The 18,542-nt window shown below is 40.2% G+C and overlaps 2 protein-coding genes across 5 annotated transcripts; both read right to left on the reverse strand.

Annotated features, from left to right (window-relative positions):
* Positions 1-3,957: 3,957 nt before the first annotated feature.
* Positions 3,958-10,151, reverse strand: LOC146981415 (ubiquilin-1-like). The gene is made up of 11 exons (XM_085788255.1): positions 10,035-10,151; positions 9,709-9,851; positions 7,136-7,263; positions 6,755-7,017; positions 6,418-6,591; positions 6,150-6,312; positions 5,765-5,886; positions 5,335-5,418; positions 5,054-5,169; positions 4,783-4,954; positions 3,958-4,468 (listed from the first exon to the last, which is right to left on the reverse strand). Exons 1-11 carry the CDS (start codon positions 10,149-10,151, stop codon positions 4,325-4,327), a joined length of 1,626 nt encoding a protein of 541 aa, XP_085644381.1. The 3' UTR covers positions 3,958-4,324.
* Positions 10,152-11,498: 1,347 nt separating this feature from the next.
* On the reverse strand, positions 11,499-17,025 carry gkap1 (G kinase anchoring protein 1). Of its 4 annotated transcripts, XM_085786584.1 has the most exons (13): positions 16,920-17,025; positions 16,188-16,452; positions 15,547-15,705; positions 15,240-15,317; positions 14,541-14,676; positions 14,387-14,415; positions 14,097-14,258; positions 13,792-13,878; positions 13,063-13,126; positions 12,858-12,928; positions 12,698-12,775; positions 11,800-11,849; positions 11,499-11,604 (listed from the first exon to the last, which is right to left on the reverse strand). In XM_085786584.1, the coding sequence occupies exons 2-13, from the start codon at positions 16,434-16,436 to the stop codon at positions 11,535-11,537; spliced, it is 1,233 nt and encodes a 410-aa protein (XP_085642710.1). In that variant the 5' UTR covers positions 16,437-16,452; positions 16,920-17,025; the 3' UTR covers positions 11,499-11,534. The 4 variants fall into 4 exon arrangements, with proteins under 4 accessions (XP_085642710.1, XP_085642709.1, XP_085642707.1 ...); XM_085786583.1 differs by lacking the exon at positions 11,800-11,849 and having other exon boundaries at positions 16,891-16,982; XM_085786581.1 differs by lacking the exon at positions 11,800-11,849 and having other exon boundaries at positions 16,920-16,968.
* Positions 17,026-18,542: the final 1,517 nt, after the last annotated feature.

An 18,542-nucleotide genomic window follows, 5' to 3' on the forward strand; every position in this document is an offset into this window, starting at 1 on the left:
TTCTTTTAATAATAATTTCTGGATTAAAAACAGGCCAGTTAGATTGACCACATACAATACAGGTCCAAATGTAGTTCCGCTATGTAAAATTTGGCATGGACATTGAGAGTCTTTACACCGGGGATTGTAAAAAGTGGTTCTTATCTAACCTTTCATCTTGTGCCATCCCCAGGTCCACTGGGGTCCACTCCTCATCTAGTTCATATCTTAGCACAGGTGAGAGGTAAATCGCTGTCACAGTGGAGCTACAGCATCACAGAGCAGCTTGCAGAGCTGTGGGAATTTGGGTTTGATCTACTCATTAGCACTTCAGTAGAGAATGAAGTACATAATTTGTGTGATCCTGTGGCGCATCTGTGATTCTGGAAACAACTCATTAGCGGAAAACATATTGCAAACAGAGTCTTAAGTGGCGTTCCACAACATGCAGCACTGTCGGGACCAAAATGGTTGTTTTTTTTGTTGTTGTTTTGTCCAAAAATGCACAGACGGAAACAAAGAAAAATGTTCACCTGGATATTAGCACTATATGAAATTGACGATTGTGGAAGCATTGTAAAAGTTTGCACCGTGAAGATTCTATGTTTTGTTTTACTTTACTATTTTGTAATATAATTTTACATCTTTGACTGCAGAGACAAGTGATAATAGACGAAATACTTGGGGAACATTGTATGACACAAAGATCTTTACTGCTTAGATCAGTTTGTATTTATTTTGTTACATGTTTGTAGTAGACAGGCATCATGTACTGAGGCTGCAACTAATAATCATTTGCGGTATTTAATCAATTTGCCTTATTTTCTGCACTGATGAATCCCTTGGTTTACATTACAATATATTAGAAAATGATGACAAACTGATTTTTAATCAATGAACCAAATGCACCAGCAGTACAAGTGTTCCTGCCTTTTTGATCTATCTGTCAAACCAAAAGAAAATTAGTTTAATTAGAAATAAGATCTTCTGGAAATGTTAACTCTATCAATTTCAAAGTAGCTGACAATTTATTTTTCTATGCAGGGTAACAGATTTATCAACACATCACAGAAAATAAATCTTTTTTTTTTCTTCTTTATCCTTGTGAAGTCAATTCAAGTTTGTTAAACTTTATTTATGTTTGTCAAACTTTGTTCCAGATTGGGTTATGGGCATGTTTCTGCCACCAACTGTATCGATTCACCACTTCTGCTTCATCCAGCTCTGCCCTCTAGGTTTAAATGATTTTGGGAGATCATTTTCATTTTACCTTGAGCATTACAGGTTTCTCACCTGTTCCTAAACGGGCCTGTTCCTGACTACTCGACAGCAAAATGCTTTGTCTATAAACAAGAAACTATTTTTATGATATCATTCAATCTGCTAAACCAACTTTCACGCTCTGACACCAACCGATCCGAAGCACAATCTTCACACTGAGTACGATAAAGTGACATGACTAAGGGGATTTCAGTTGAACTCATCACTGCTGCATATCGCTGTGAGGTTTCTCCTGACAATGAGATCTTACTATGTAAAAAAGGTCAAGACTTTGTGACCCTGTTTCTTTCTCCGTAGGCGTGTTTGTAAGCTTTAGGTTTCCACACTGTCCCTCAAACACACACACACAAGCACACTCCGCACACCACTCAGCACTGTAGAGCTGTTTTTGTGGTGTGACTCATCTTCAAACCTCAACCCGAATATTTTAGGAGCTTCTAATCCAGAAAAAAACCCCTTGGCTACTCTCATATCTCACACATCCAGACAAACCAGCACACACACACACACACACAGATTAAAACACCCTCAGTCTGGCAGCAGCAGACATACGCGCACAGGTTGACAAGTGGATCACATCCACACGTATCTGATGTCGTAGTGTCTTGTTTGTTAATCCACTGGGTCTCCGAGAGGGGACACTAAAGCAGCAACAGAGCACTGACACGGAGCAACTTAACTGTCCGCACAACTGTTTCTTATGAAATCACCTGTAAATATGACTTTGTACTTATGAGATATTAGTATCAGTAAAGACATTACATAATTGGCATGTCAGATCTTTGATCCTACAACACTGCTGATCTTAACACGTAGATATACCCAAAATAAATTAGAATAACAACAATTTAGCTCAGAAAACTGCAGTGTGGGGGCATCGTTTAGCTCAGTTGTTGCGCAGGCGCCCCGTATGCAGAGGCTGTAGTCCTCGCTGCAGCAGGCCCTGTATCGAATTCCAACTCAGGTGGCCCTTTGCTGCATGTCATTCCCCTCTTTCTCTGCCTCCCATTTCCTATCTCTCTCTTGACTATGCTATCGATTAAATGTGAAAAGCCCAAAGCCCAAAAATATACTTAAAAAAACAAACTGCAGTGTGATGCTTTGTCGTTGCATAATTCCAGCTGTGAAAAAACCATAACAACTGGTGTTAATGAAAAAGTTAGGTGTAACTGCCCCCTGGTGTTTATGGTGGAAAAGTTCAAGCATGGATATTAGTGGCAGCAATTGCAGAATAGCATGATAACTTCTATAATAAATGACCGTGTCCTTATCAATCACAGAGGATGGCACACCAGTTTGTGTTTGACTTATATCTTTATTGAGACTGTCGTGATGATGCTCTGTGATCTCACCAATTCTGAGTACAGCATTGTGTGTACAGCCTCTCTGACATGAGGAGTTGATCCTATTTGATATAAGTGTAAACTTGAACATCCTCTGGATTTGAATCCATTGGCTGAATAAATTAGGTGATTTGAAGCTGGGTCTAGGAAGTTGTGATAGATATTTCTCGTATTTTCTGACATTTTATACAGGCATTCAGTAGTATTAACCATACTGTTAACCGTTATGCAGAACAGCTGAATTGCAACAAACATTTTCATAATTGAAAGACAACAAAATGATCCCAAAAAGACACTGGAAGAAAAAGTGAACACCTTTCATGCATTCAACACCTTCCACAGGTCAGCGACAGTATGTTGCTCAGTTGTTGTAAAGTTAAATGGTGCATCTAATCCCAGGCATTAGTGGTCAGTGCAGTGGAAGACAGTTAGGCACAAAGGGTTTCTAAGAAGTGGCTCATCTATACCAAAGTAAATCATTGGTATTATCATTATCATAAATACTATTGTAATCTTTTTTTTTTCAGGCCTGGTCTTTTTTTCCCTCTCTTTTTCTTTCATGTTTGTGAGAATGTGTTGAGAAGATTATCACTGCAAAAATATGAGTTCATGTGCCCATGTCCCATAATCACTGATATTTCTGAATATGTATGCAGTTGCAATTACAGTGTGTGAGGTGAATTTAAGTACGTCAACTGACCTGCACCAGTGTAGGTCACCGATGAAAGAATTATTGTATTCTCATGTTTCTACTTTAATATTAACTCAAAGTGTTCATTCTGGTGGTACAAAGTAGAAGGTCTGTATCTTTTCTCAGTTCTTACTTAACAAAAAACAAATGAAGTCATGTCTATAATGTATTTTTTGTTTATAATTTATGCACAGGAAAGCCCTGCAGGGGTCATTATATCAGCACAATAAATGATCGACCGCCTCCTGCCCTCTCTGGAGGACATTGCAGACTCTCAGGGGCTCAACAGGGCAAATAGGATCCTCCGTGATCCATCTCACCCCAGTCAGAGCCTCTTTAACCTGCTGCCCTCTGGCAGAAGGTACATGGTCTTGAGGCAACGCACAAACAGGCTCAGAAACACTTTTTACCCTTGGGCTATCGGGCTCTTGAACAATAATATGTGCAATATATGAATGATCCGTGGGTGAGGGATAGTTTATAGTTTTTAGTATGTTGTATTTTATTATTTTTATATTCTATTGTTTTCATATTTATTGTTTTTATATGTATTGTTACTTACTTATTTTATCCTATTGTACTATGGTAAGGGTATCCTGAACCAATTTAGTTGTAACACTGTGTACAATGACAATAAATTATATTCTTCTTCACTACACTCAAAATCACAAATCTGCCTGAGGTGGCTTGATGGTCCGGTCGCCTTATGCCAGCCACTATCCTTAGGCCTTCAAATCAAATAAGGTAATACGTGTAGAGCATAGTGAAGGTGACTTTGATGGCAGGACTAAATATTCTTTACTACAGTGTCACTACTACTACTGCAGACACATGTTAGTACGTGAAGTTAAGGAATGAATATTAGCATGTCTTTGAAAGTGCAGCAGTAGAAATATGGCTTTGCATGTCTTTAGTGTTTGATATCTGTAAAGCACTTCATTATTGTTGATAGTCATCATGTAATGATGAACTTATATGCAAATGTTGCTACGTGTATTCACTTGAGCATGTGTGTGTGTGTGTGTGTGTGTCAGAGACCAAGCAGTTGTTGTATAGCAGTGTTGAGGTCTCCTCCTGTGCTGATGAGGGCCTGAAGGTTGGCCTGTACGTCCCTGAAGCCCATTGAGTTCAGGTGCTCCAGCTCCTCCTTGAACTCAGCCTCCTGAGGACGGGCCTGACAGGACAGGAAAGATATTGAAGTTGCACCTGTTACATTAACATGATTGAAAACAACATGAATTGACAAATCTTCATGTGTGTCTCTCTGTTGTTCTGGAGATAGGAATTTTGAAAATGTGTCCACAGTATATCCCCTGTATCTCAAACAAATGCATGTTCAGACCCAAAGTAATAACATACATCGACTTCTTTCCCAGATACATGACAAATTTAAATCGGCCTTAATTGTTATTTACTGGTGAAAAAAAATCTGTTCAAATCCTTTGCAGGAGCTGGAAACAAGGTTATAATAAGGCAAGGCGGAGTTACCCCATTATTGGTATCAGCCAGTGCCTGTAGCATCTGTTGTACAAACTGCTGCTGCTGCTCCTCTGTCACCGTGGCAACCTGAGGACCATTTCCTGATTGGCTGTTCAGAACAGAGTCAGATGCGAGCTCTGGGGCGACATTAACACTGGCTCCAGTGTTGCCGAGACCAGTCCTGCAGGAGGGTATGGAGCATCACTTGTAAAATGTTTTACAGTCAATTCAAAACACAAATCTTTTACCCAAAAACCAAAACCACCCTGTTCTTACTCACGCAGGTATGAGGGCGGGAGCCTCTGTGGCCAGAGTCTGTAGGCCCTGCTGGATCTGCAGCACAGCCTCCATGGCTCTGGGGTTCAACATGGCTGAGAGCAGCTCCGGACTCTGCATCTACAAAGGATTCACAATTAATAATCAAGCTATTTAAGATAAGCACTGTGAAGCAGTAAAAAGTAAAAGATGAATGCATTTAATACATGACATTTTATCATCATGTGTGTTGCAGTTTCAAGATGCGAGAGCAGTGAAGAGTTAAATGTAATAGGGAGAACAAACCTGTTGCAGAAAGAGAGGGAGCTGCCGTCTCATCTGCTGCTGCAGCTGAGGATTTCCTGAGAACAAAGGGTGGCTTAGCAGCATCTGAAAGAGGCAGTAATTGAGAGCAGTCTGGACTATAAGACCTATCTAAGTGAGTATAGATTATGGGGATATGTTAACTAAAAGTGCAGAGAGGGAGTGGAGCCTAGGTCCAGACCCCTGATTGGCGGCCATATGATTTTGCAGCCATTTGTATTCTGCTGGTTTCAGCCATTTATCTGCAGCTGAATTCCCAATATACAGTAGCAGTCAAGTTCTATGAGATAGAGACTGAGACATGGTGCACTAAGACAACATGTTAACCAAAAGTTACTTCTAAAATCCTTATTTTTTTAAACTATCAAACAAAAAATGATCACACAAAACTACCAATCAACAAACACGTCACCTGTGCAGCCAGGTCCGGGTTCTGGCTGAGACAGTTGAGGAGACTGCTGACGTGCGGCCCAGACAGCAGGCTCTCCATCAGACCTGGGCTGGCTGTGATCTCCTCCAGCAGTGACTGCAGGCCTGAGGGAAGGGGGAGGAGACCAGATAGATTTTTTTTTAAAGGCACATTAAAATGTTTAATTATAGCCGATTAAACTTCAGTGTACAAACACCTCCAAAATAACCTTAAATACATGAAAGGACAAAAAACAGAGATCCAGTGAAAGATAGATTATGTGGTTTGCCTGATTGATTTGATAACCCTAACCGTCTCATGTTTATTTATGGTACTTAATTTCTACTGTTTCACTTTGTGTGAAGCAGGTGGATGTGTGTCTTCTTGCCTGCAGTGTTACTGCTCTGAGGGTTTGGATCAGCTGTGGGCGAGGCAGTCAGTTCTCTGAGAGGATCTGTGGAGTGACTAGACAAGGGCGGTGTCTGGTCTCTTTCTCCTCTGGGCGTCTGTCGATTCCCAGAGGAGGACTTCACCACTACAGGTACTCCTTGCTGGGTTTAAAGGAGAGTAATAACAGTCAGTGGATTAAAATAGACAAGATTATTCTAATTTCATTGAAACAGATAATTCAGGGAAACATCAGCTGCAAAGTGCACCTGTGATAGTTTGAGATTATGTTCCTGTATTTTTGCTTCAGTCTTCCGAGAGGCATCAGAGTCATGCGTGATAGTTTCAGGGTCGTTCTGCTCTGGTTTTAAATTGTTTAAAGCTCTGTCTTCATTATGCATCACTTCCTCTATCAGGTCAGGGTTTCTGATGAGCTCCATCACCTGGAAAAGGAAGCAAGAGCAAGAAGACATAAAACACATGTGTTAGGGAAATTAGAAAGAATGAGGGAGCAATTGTTCAAGCCACGGTGAAATGAAAAATTTTGCTTCAGGAGAAATCTCCTCCTGAAATAATACACTTATTTTTATCCCGAACTACTCCCACCTGTGTGATGATGTCCGCGTTGTTAAGCATGTCTCCCACCTCTGGGTTTGTCTCTAGGAGCTGCTGGATTTGGGGATTGGACAGAATGAGCTGTCTGGTCATTTGGGGGCCGGAGGCAGAGAGGGTGCTCTGCACGAGGGGGCTGTGAAGAACACAGCGCATCATCTCCGGGTCAGACAACAGCTGCTTTTCCATCTGCCGCTGGAGTGCAGGGAAGAAGCCGGGTCCATTGTTTGTCAGGCCAAGACTCTCAAGTCCTTCCACTGTGGGAACAGGATCAGGTCAAAAGTACAGAAGAATGACACTTGAACTGATGTGAAGTGCGAGTGTGAAATTTGAGAAAAAGGCAGAAAACAAGTTTCAGTGTTTTGCTGTTCTTACCCAGACAGAGGGGAGAGGTGGGAGATGGTGTGAGCATATCGTGGTCAGAGTCCAGAACATCTGTGAGCTCCGACTGGACTGTGTCTGAGGCTGGGTCACTGGTGGATGCAGCTGAGGAACGCCGAGGCCTGAGAGGAAGAAACGCAACCTGAATCTAGACTTTCAGGTGTCTTGTGTAGCATCTTTGTGTAGCCTAGATATATATGTTGTGCCAGATCAAACAATCTGAAACAGGAAGTTGAATATTGGCACTTCCAAAAACTTCAATAAAACAGAGCAGCCATTTGGGTACAGTATGTGTGCTGATCTGATGTCTGACCTATGACTTATGTACGTATGTCATACTGACAAACTGATACAGTATGTACTAGTAGCATAGTTAAAATGCAAGTATGCAAGTGTTACCGACTTTATGTAACAGCAGTGGCTGATTTCATCTGTCCGTGACATGACAAATTAACCCATAAGGACCCACGGTGACACGGGTGTCACACTGCCTTCAAGTGTCCTGGAAAGCCCCTTACACATATTTATGTTGAACTTTTAATTCATAAAGTCCCTAAGTGACATCTACTCAACATCCTGGTGCAGTCACATGACTCTCTGTGAAACTCTCTATCCATGACAACATTTCCAAGATGGTGGCCAGCAGAGTTGGCACATTTCACAGAGGCCGCTACTTTTAAAAAGCTTGCCTTCTGTCAATAAAATAAGCCACCACCCATTTCACAATGCAAATCCTTTTATAACATGTCCCTTGTTGTATTTAACCTGTTCTGACCTCATTTTTTGAAGAAACTCATATAAAACAACTTAAGAAAATATTGCTGTGACATATACGTCACATCGTAAAAAAAAGTCAGGAAAAATACCATGTGACGCCTATGTCACAATGAGGAAAATGGGAAAGAACTGCTCAATTGAATTAGGTGATTCAGGTATTTTGAATTAATATACTCTATGTTGTTCAATTTAAAACATAATTTAAAAATGTTAACATAAAAATAATGTCAAATTCAATCAATATTTAATAAAATGATATATCAGTCCGGAAATTGAACCACAGATTTAGCAGAGACACTCTTCTCAGTAAATGAACAAGATTTTAGTATCCCATGCTGGTCCCATATTAATGTAATTATGCTTTTTTGCTGTATTTTCTGTAACAAAATAGGATACAGTGTTCAGGATGTACTGACGACCATCAGACGTGCAATAGATGTTGTATACAGAACAACAAATACAGCAAAGAAGAATGAGAGTTTACATAAGAAAATATTAGGAAACAAATAAGAAAAGTTAACTCAGTCAAACAGTCATGAACCAGGTTTGAGACAAGGGTTCTGGACTGCTGTAATGATGGGAGAGAGGGTCCCATGTGGTGCATTGTGAGAGAAGGACGTTTTACCCAGCTCAGTTCTGACGAATGGAATATGACCCAACAATCAGTTCTGTGAGTGGGTACCAATGTTTTGTGATTTCATAGTTAACAGAGATGATAAATAAGGAGACAATAACTGTGACAGGGCTTTAAAAATGGATAAAAACCAATGCTGTTTTCCCCTTACTGTCAGAAATGACCAGCCGACATTTTGATAAAGAGTGCCGTGATGAGTATTATATGAATCATTGGAAATGAAATGTAAGGCTGAGTGGTAAACAGCATCTAGTGGAATCAAAGTGGAACTAGCAGCTCTTCCATAGATGTCATCTCCATAGTCTAAAACAGAGAAAAAATAGTATCTCCAATTTTTTTCCTGTGGTGAGTAGGAAAACGGTGCTTATTTCTGTATAGAAAGCCAAGTATTGTTCTTAGTTTAGCAATGAGGGTGGTGATATGGTGCTTAAAATTAAGACAACTGTCCATCCAGATGCCAAGGTATTTGTAGTTGGAAAGAAAATTGTGGTTGCACAGCTTTTAAGGCTTCAGTAACTGGTTAAAGCCTTCAATATGAGGCAATATTCACATTTCTATAGTGTTTGCCCTTTTTTGTTGTGAAACTTGTCTTAAAAAGGTGTTAATAGTAACCAGCAAATTTGTAATTTTGATATATGTTATGGAAATGCAAATAAAAGGTCAAATTTGTGTTACAGAGCAAAAGAAAATGTTACGCCCATTTATTTTCAAGTGAAAATTTAAGATACCAAAAACGCCCGTGACATATATGCAACATTCCAGATCTCTGACAATAGGTGGCGCTATTTAAAAAAAACTTCAAAAATGTGTTCCATGCATTCCACTTGGTCTGTGTTTCACCCCACTTAATTTTCCTTCAAGGATAAATGGGTCTGGGTTCTTATGGGTTAAAAGGATCCTCTGTGAATGCTAGTTTTAATCAAAAGTTCTTATTTAACAAACATTGACAGAAATGGGGCATAGAGTCACGTGGCTGCAAATTTTACAAAAGCATGACTATCCCTTTAAAATCAGAAATCTCTGAATTTTTCAGCACTCAGGCTGAAGCTACTATTTTTGTCTGCACAGATGCACTGTCACAATTTAACATGATTTTATCAGGCTGAGTGAAGTCTACGGCTGAGACAAAAACATGTGTGTGTGTGTGTGTGTGTACCTTCGGATCATGCAGAGACTGACTGTCTCATGCTGGCCTTTCAGGTGGCTCAGGATCTCTGTCTCTCTGAGGACCCGACCAGAGTGGATCAGTACCAGCTGTTCTGCCGAGGCTCCCAGACGGTCTGATAGATCCCATTTCAGCTTTGTCCACCAGACACACACATACAATAAACACACAGCACCGGCCTAATCTCATAATTTGGCAGGTTTTGTTCATAATGATCAGTTTACGATATGGGAACCAATACTGAAATCACTGCGTATCGGCTCTGAGCCGTTTTACGCACAGAGCCTCCAGACCCCGAGGCTGTGTGCTCTCCTCACCTGTCTGACGGTGCAGTCTCCTCTGACCGTGAAGTCTTTGCTCTCCGTGGGACTTTTGACGGCAACGTGGATCATCTCGGTCCTCTGATTTTCACTTGGTGATCTCAGTTGATCCATGTCAATGCTGTCCGGCCTCACGCTGAGCAGACCCGGATTGCAGCGCACAGTCACAGTGCGGAGGTGCGTGTTTTGGTGCCGATGACTCGGCAGAAAGTTGTGTGGATGCGTGCAGCTCTGACCCGACTGCGCAGGAAGGAGCACATACAGATCTGCATCTTTCTATTACGTGATGGGAATGACGCGACTCTAATTTACAGTTCTTTACACAAAGGCCACTGCCAGCAGTTAGCTACATAAATTATTTCATGACTATGGTTATGCCGAGATTCAATTTAAAGAAATAGCAGACCACAAAACTAATCAGCAGTTCTGAGACTAAGGTGTATTTTACTTATTTTTTCTTTTAAATCTCCCTCCAGTGAAAATAAACGTGTTTTAAGCCTTTCAAGCAAAAATCATTGTCAAAATATCTCCACTAAGGCCACATACATTTGTATATCCTCTGCATTTCACTTCACAGCACTTGTTACATAACGCTGCAAAACCGTTTGGGCTGAGGTTTGACACAATAAAAATAATTCCCATCACAAAATAATCGGGACTGGGGTAGAATATTATTCGGTTAAAATTTAAGTTAAATCTGTTTTTAAAACATCTTTCTAAGTGGTTAACCTTTGTGTTTCTTTATTTTTTATAATCATCTTTTTTTTCATGTAACTTTCAAGATTTACTTTCTTACATTAATATAATTGGTCTGTCAGTTTTGATCCTTTTTGAATTCATTTTAATTTGATGCATTGTATGAAGTAGGCTACTTGAAGAAACTTAAGTTTTGAAATATGCTGCATAGATTGATTAATTAATTATAAATTATTGGGGCTGCGTTTATTATTATTGCTGTATAGTTATATTTAGCATTTTAGAGGTTTTGTAAAATGTTGACATTCAAAACAGCATATCAAGGAATGAAATAATTTTGTTCACTGAAAAAGTACTTTATTTACTTAACAGTGATAAAACAAACCAACAAAAACCGTCAATTTGGCATTAAAACCCACAGAAAGAGATGGGGCACAAAACCATCAATACTTACGATGCAGTGACACACCTGAGCCTGCAGGGGGCAGCAGCGTGTGCCCTGGTACCGTTGCAACACAAATTCCAAAGTCAATCAAGTTTTGAATTTAATTCTTGTCGTGATCAGCTGTGTAATACATGGAGTGTATACTGTACTGTCTGTATGTGTGTGTGTGTGTGTGTGTGTGTGTGTGTGTGTGTGTGTGTGTGTAATTAAGGGAGGCATGCATTTATGCTGACATAGAGTTCAAGCTAAAAAACAAAAGAACTTAAAAAAAAAGAAGAAGAACTTAAAAGAAAGAAAACCCTGATTATGATCAGTAATGCTTTTCTTCATTTGTTCATTCATTCATTTATTTTTTTCTATTCAGGCATTTTCCTTTGGAAACCTTCATAGATCTGTCTCCGAGCCTTTCTTCCCTTTCTTATTTCCCTGCCAAACATAAGCAAAAGGAAGGACACAATTATTAAGCATTTACTTTACTGAAGGCTGTGTGTTTTTAGGCCTATGTCACACAAAAAAAACATTAATTAATTAAGATGAAATTAAAAGAAAAAGGACAAAGAAGTCCAAACTCTCCGAAGTTGAACCGAGACTGACCTCACATCTACTCTGACTATTACTTACACTGTAACTTTTCTCACTGCATCTGACCTACTGGCCTCTGTTTCTCTGGTCTATAGAGAGGGAAAGAAGGAACATGCACGCATCAGGGCCCGTATTCACAAAGGCTCTCAGAGTGAGAGCTCCCATTCATAGCAAGGAATCTTAGCTTAATAGTGATTTAGTTTCTGAGAGCAACTCTGAGCAAGGAGGGGACAGAAACTTTTATCTTAGTGAGGTGTGGTTGACCATGTTGCTTGGGATGACTCTTTTTTTTAAAGCTCTGATTGGTTGTTAGAAAAAAGGAGGGGAATATAACGATTTTGTCCATGATTGTCCGTTTGTGAGCCTGCAACGTATACTGTAGACCTCCAAAAAAAAAAGAACAAACAGCACTACAATACGAGGTTGTAAAAGGTGGATTTTGACAGTCATCACTGCTGTATCGGTGCATTTTTCCAGTTAAACATTATAATGGTGGGATTACCTTCATTTCTGCTGTTATTGCAGTATTTCAAGGTGGGACAAACATTATCCCTGCACAGTCCAATATGTAGCGTTTAATTAAATCGCTGTTGTTCAGTGTTTGGAGAATATTTCTCCGATCTCTCCATCTTTCCGCTGTTTCCTTCTCTGCTTAAGAAACTCTTAGGCCTCTTAACAGTTTGTCACCTAGTCTCTTAAGGCCTAAGATGCTTTGTGAATAACTTTTATCTTCACAATGTCCAACTCTTAACTTTAAGGGGAAATTAGAGCTACTTTTAGTCTTAGGATTCTTTGTGAATACGGGCCCGGGTCTCTCTAAACCAAAAGTCTGATAACTGAGATTACAACAAATTCTTATTCTTCCCTGTTATGGCAACATATCCATACATCAGTCAGACGCAACAAGAAACTGAGAAAAATGAGGGTTAATTCTCACCTGATGTTTCGGCTGCTCTGACTGCAGACCTTTGACTTTAGATCTTTCTTGTTCAAGGGCAGCGTGTAGTAATGTTACCTAAAAAAAAATGCACATAAATATACAAAAATCTGACACACCCAGATCTCTCACTCACAATCTTTATCTCACGAGAACAAACCTGTGATGACAGTTCTTCTTTTATATGTAGCAGCTCTTCTACCTGTAGAAGGATTTCTGCTTTATCTTTCACTGAAGGAGACAGATAAGAGACATCAGGCAGATCACATCAATTATTCATTTGGCTTCGTTTGGAGAGGAGTAGGAAAGTAAACGTAAGAAAAGGAAAGGAAAGAAGGCTGTAATTTGGGCAATGCTGAACTCACTCTCTCCCTGCTGGAGCATCTTCAGCAGTTGGGAATTTCTTGCTTTCACCTCCTTGTATTTCACCTGCCAAGGGAAGATGAAAGACCAAAAACCTTTTATCAGAATTGAAAAGCTGGACTGGACTTTCAGTTCTTTCAGAGGTGAAATGTCTTCAAGAACTGAAAAAGAAATTCCAGTTGCCTTCAAATTTAGCACCAATTGAACGGTTTGATACTCGACAGAAGGTTAAAAAGAAATGTCCACTAAGTCGTCCATATTCAGCCTCTCTCAAAACTCCAGCTTTTCTCTTCTGGCTGATTTCTTTCTTGGCACCTTACACACTCAAATAGTCTCATGTGCAGATTTTTAAGCACAAGTTCAAATGAAACAAGTTAATCATAACCTCAATGCTACTGTTTCCTTAGATGTATCACTTCAAAACAAAGACCAAGCTGTTTGTGTATCGGTTAAAAAGGGACTGTGGCTTACAGTATCAAAAAAGAAAATGACCTGCAGACCTGAACAGTTCAAGGAACCTCAGTTAAAGGAAAGCTGTACATACACTCTGAACTGGTCTACAAGGACAGTTTAAAATGTTTAAAGGAAGGAGTGATAAAGTACAAAGCAGCTGCAGTAAGCTTGTTAGATAAAGTGCTGCAGGCGACAGCCACACACTATGGTTAACTTAAGAGCACCTATTCCACAACAAAATGGGTGAAATCATAATTTTCCAGAGAAAATCTGCTGACCTCCCACTGTGAGATTGTCTTCTTAAGCTTATCAATTTCCTGGTCTTTCTTCTCCAGTTCGTACTTCAGTTGCTCAGCCCGAGGGTCCTGACGGGAATAATAGGAAGAGGAGAGCAAGTGAGGACAAATTCATTCTTCTCACTAACTTAGCAAAGTCAGGGGGAACAAACTTTACTTGGACGACTGTTATTCACTCAAACACAGGAAAATGTGCACACGGTCAGATATAAGACGAGACTGTTATTCATGTTCATGCACAGGCGGCTAGATGAGCATTGTGTTGTTGTATGTCTCCGTCTACTCACTGGTTCGTGTTCTGTGGACGTGTTGACTTCTTGCCCCTGGCTGTTAGAGTACTGTTCACGTCTCTTCTCCTGTTGGATAATCCGAGTCACGTCATCCTCCAGTTTGTTAAAGAACCGCTCCTCCTGCCCGATTCCTAGTGCCAGGTTAGCTGCTCTAACATCCTGAATGGGAATGTGGACAGTGTTTGACATCACTCATGGTCTTCAGGCCCACATAAACCTTGTAGTCTGTGCAGATTCATATATAGTAGTGTATTTAGTATATTTATACAGAACATATTCTTGCTCACCTCTTTTTCTTGTTTCTTAGTTGAATGTTCTGCAAAGAGACAGAGTGCATATATAGGCTATAGTTTTCTGAGTAAAGGACATGTATTATAGGCTACGAACTACAGGAGATCCTAATTCAGTGGTTTTTGAAACTAGTGGGTAGGTTTCTCTCACCTACACTGCCCTCAGCCTGGAAGTCCTGCAGTGAAACTGTTTTTTTGTCTTTTGCCTGCTGATTCTTCTTTTTGTCCTTCTTCCCTCCGCCCTCCTTTCCTCCTCGTGACTTTGGCGAAGACGTGCTTGTGTTGTTCTGATGAATGAAAGCACACCAACTGACTTAAACTCAAATTATAACTGAACATCCTGAACTCAGAATCACAGTTTACTCAAAACTAAACTAAAGGAGGCTTAAAAATAAAACTTCCATTTGATGCCAGAAATTAATTTGTTTTGTCCCTACTCCAGTGCTCTGTGTGAGACTTTTAGCTTTAACAGGACTGTATTTCTATCATATCAGGTGAAAAGTATACAACTTAATTTTTTTCATGGTGTTTTCCTATAAGAAGGATTATTATGACGTGGAAATAAATTTAAAAAAATCCAAATTTAAGTCAGCCTTTTAGCATGAACAGTTACTGACCTATTACCTACAGATCCTGCTGTGAAAAGACAGACAGATGCAGCTCAATTGTGTTAACAATGAAGTATTTCTTCTTAGTGTTGATGTTTTCTGTTTGCTTTAATTCCACAGCAACAACAAAAAGAGACCCAGAGAGGGTTACAGGTGAGCTGAAAAGTTATTTTGTCATCACACATTCAGTATCTGCAGTAAGTTCATTTTGAAAGCAGTATAGGTATGTGTATGCAACGTACCTGTTTCTGTTGTTCGTATTCCAGTTTACTGAGAATCAAAGCCTTTTCCAGGTCTGCCTCATATAATTCAGACGTAATCTAAGAAGAGAGCAGGTTAAAGCAATAATGTGCAAGAAAAGGTACTTGGGAAATATAGTTCTAAAGTTAGACAATCAATCCATGCAAACATGGATGCTGCCAACACAACCACTACTTGACTGGTGACATGTGAACATGTCTCTTTGAATCAGAACAGGTCCTGGCTGTGTACTGTGGTTATCCTGGCTTGCTCTCATGTTCCTAATGGGAGTCGTTCTCTGTCTCTTACCTGCTCATCCCTCTGTTTCCACTGCTGCCAGCCCTCTGGAGGCAAGCTGTGGTCCCCTGATGCAGGGCTGAGGAGTTCGCTGGCTATTCCAGACAGTGACATACAGGGAGGCGGGGCGGAGGACTTCTGAGGAATCTTCTTGAAGGCCAGATTACGTAACTGAGGGAAAGAGATACCATCATGCACATGAAAAGTAACAGTTTTGAGTTTCTCCAACCACTTATGACAATTGTATTATTCGTTGTCAATCTAAACATGCTGACATTTTTTAAACATCAAGGTAGTTGCAATAACTTTTCTGGATACAAACTAATCAAGCTCTACATTTTTAATGCAAACCACACTGCTTATTACCCTGCTGAGGGCCGTTATTGTCTGGTTGATATACTTCACATCCTGTCACATTATCACTGTCTGTTTTGCATGAAAGCCATATTTTTTGACTATGAGTGATATCAAGACAACATTTTGTGATGTTTGTCAAACTTCTCATATAAATCTAGTTGCTCCATCCATTGTTGCGGTCGAATTGACATCACCTTGTGTAAAACAACAAACAGGCTACAACCAGGATATGAAACATGCATAGATAGATGCAGGGGTTCATGTGGGTTTCTCCTGCCCCATCATCAGTCACTCACCTCATTTGCTTCACTCTGCTGCTGCTCCTTCTTCTTCTTTTTCTTGTCTTTCTTCTTGTCGTTGCCCTGACCTGACTTCCCCCCGGCTGCTCCTGCCTTCCCAGCTCGGGGCTTCCCAGCGGAGTCCCGTCCGGTTTTGGTGGTGGTCTTCCCCGGCTCAGAGGTGTCGGAGTCCGAGTCCGAGTCTATCTGAAGCAAGGCGAAACGGGAGGCGGTGGTGGGGACGGTGATCATTGCAGACGATGCCATTGCGAAAAGGGGAACACTGAAACGAGATAATAATAAAAGACAAAGAACAATTCAGTGTGTGTGGGGGGGGGAACTTGAAGCCGGTTGTACAGGAGTTAGCTTCCAGTGGCAACCTGTTTTCAGCTGGAAACATCACAATGTCTGGTCCGAAAGCTTCGTTTAGAGCGACACATGTCTCCGTCTGCGCGTTTTACCAGAACAGACACAATGTTGATAAATGTCAAGTGTTTTGAGGTACATCGTTACTAACAGTCGCCTGAGAAACGCGGCTAGCATTACATAGCAGCAAGTTAACCTAGCTAACTATAAAAAGGCTTAGCCGGTTTTTTCTGTTAGCCCTTAAAACAAGTACAAAAGTAGCGATGCACGACAGTTAATAACACAAATGCGGGGCCTCGTGGATATTTTGTTTTCTACTGCAATGACTGACTCGTCCGTAAAAGGTGCTACTCACAAGAAAAAGTTGCTAGGGAGTACTTTCACCTGCTCGTGAGGGAACTGTCGCTCACCGTTGGTTTGCTACCAGCGACGGTCTGTACGGCATCCCGGTGGGGCCAAAAAGGAGAGCGGCTATAACGCGATTCCGAATAGGGTTGGCCAAATTTGAGCAATATAAGTATCCCAATCAGAGTCAGTCTATAGATAAATAGGGAGTTCATCTGTGAGATACGACTTGAGGCCACTTTTTTTTTTTAGTGTGTATTTGTTTACATTTAAACACGAGTTAGCTACAGTATGCAGTTTGTCTTTACCATTATGCACCAGCAGCGGCTGAACACAACACACACCTGTCAGTGAATAAAACAAAATCTGTCCATCTGACACTTGCAAAGAAGAAAAAAAAAAAGCAAGGACAGTGTAAAACAAGTGTGAGGGATTTTATCATGCTATTATAGTATAACATGGTGCAAACAAACCTCCTGGAGAAGTTGGTGGTTTGGTATTTAAGACATGGAAACATGAGGGGCATGTAGCAAGCAGAAGGGCAGAGGGAGAGCAAATGTATCAATAGCATTGCAAAAATAGTTCTGCTTCATTTCTGACTCATCTTTGACTCAAGCACATCACCTGGGGAGAGAGGCAGGGGAAGGTAAAGGCAAAGGAAGGTAAAGGCAAAGAAAATTTGATGAAAAAAGGAAAACATACATTTTCTGCTGGAAAAGAAAAATAACTCAGCATTCAGTTTTCAACTCACCGTGGCAAAATGTATTTTGCTTATTGATTTAAAGACAAAGCAAAGTGCAGGCATCAGTTATTTGTTAATAGGAAATAATAGAGACTGAGTAATGCCAACAGCTTTGAATGCAGCAAGAAGTGTTGCCACGTATCCATCTGTGCAGGCACTTAGTTTGAACTTGTTGATTTGGCAGACAACTTTAATATGTGATGATTCACATGATTATCTTAGTTCTGCAGTCCCAATTAAATTATTTTTATGGTTTCTAGGCGGGTTTATGGACATTTATTTGCGATGCACCTCACAGATAAAGACATCCTTTGAACCCATGAGTCACCTGAATCTAATAATATCTGCATGATGTTGATAAGCAGCAAACAACAGGAAACTTCCCCCTTCTCGTGGGAAAAATTTTGATCACGGCCAAGAGAGAGTGAAACCTAATTTCTGTGTGTTTCATAATGAGTTTCTTACTTAAATAAAAACCCTGAAAGTCGAGCAGGCATTGGCACTTTCTGGTATTATGGTTTACAAAAAAGTCTTGGCCGCAAAATATTATTATATCAGTTTGTTTGTGTATTATTTGTAGTATAATTTTAATCTCTTGTCTGTGTTGGTTTATTTATTAATGGTAGTATTATTTTTGCAAGCACTTCCCTTTGCACTGTATATAGTGAAAGCCAAGTTGATGGAAATGGAATTCTTTAATTAAACAAACTCTGTCCATGGGTTGGGGTGGAAATAATCCTAACAATAAATGCAAAACAAGGAGAAATGCATAGGAAGTTTAATCAGTTTGACTGTGGTGTCACAGAAATAACTTAACACAGAAATTAAAATACACTACAGCTAACAGTATGCATACAGATAAAAAACAACAACATTGTATCAAAAACACACTTAAAAACCACATTACTGTTGTAGTGCTG

Source organism: Trachurus japonicus, chromosome 9 (assembly GCF_045865225.1).
Source record: "Trachurus japonicus isolate A0001 chromosome 9, Traja_1.0".
NCBI lineage: Eukaryota > Metazoa > Chordata > Actinopteri > Carangiformes > Carangidae > Trachurus > Trachurus japonicus.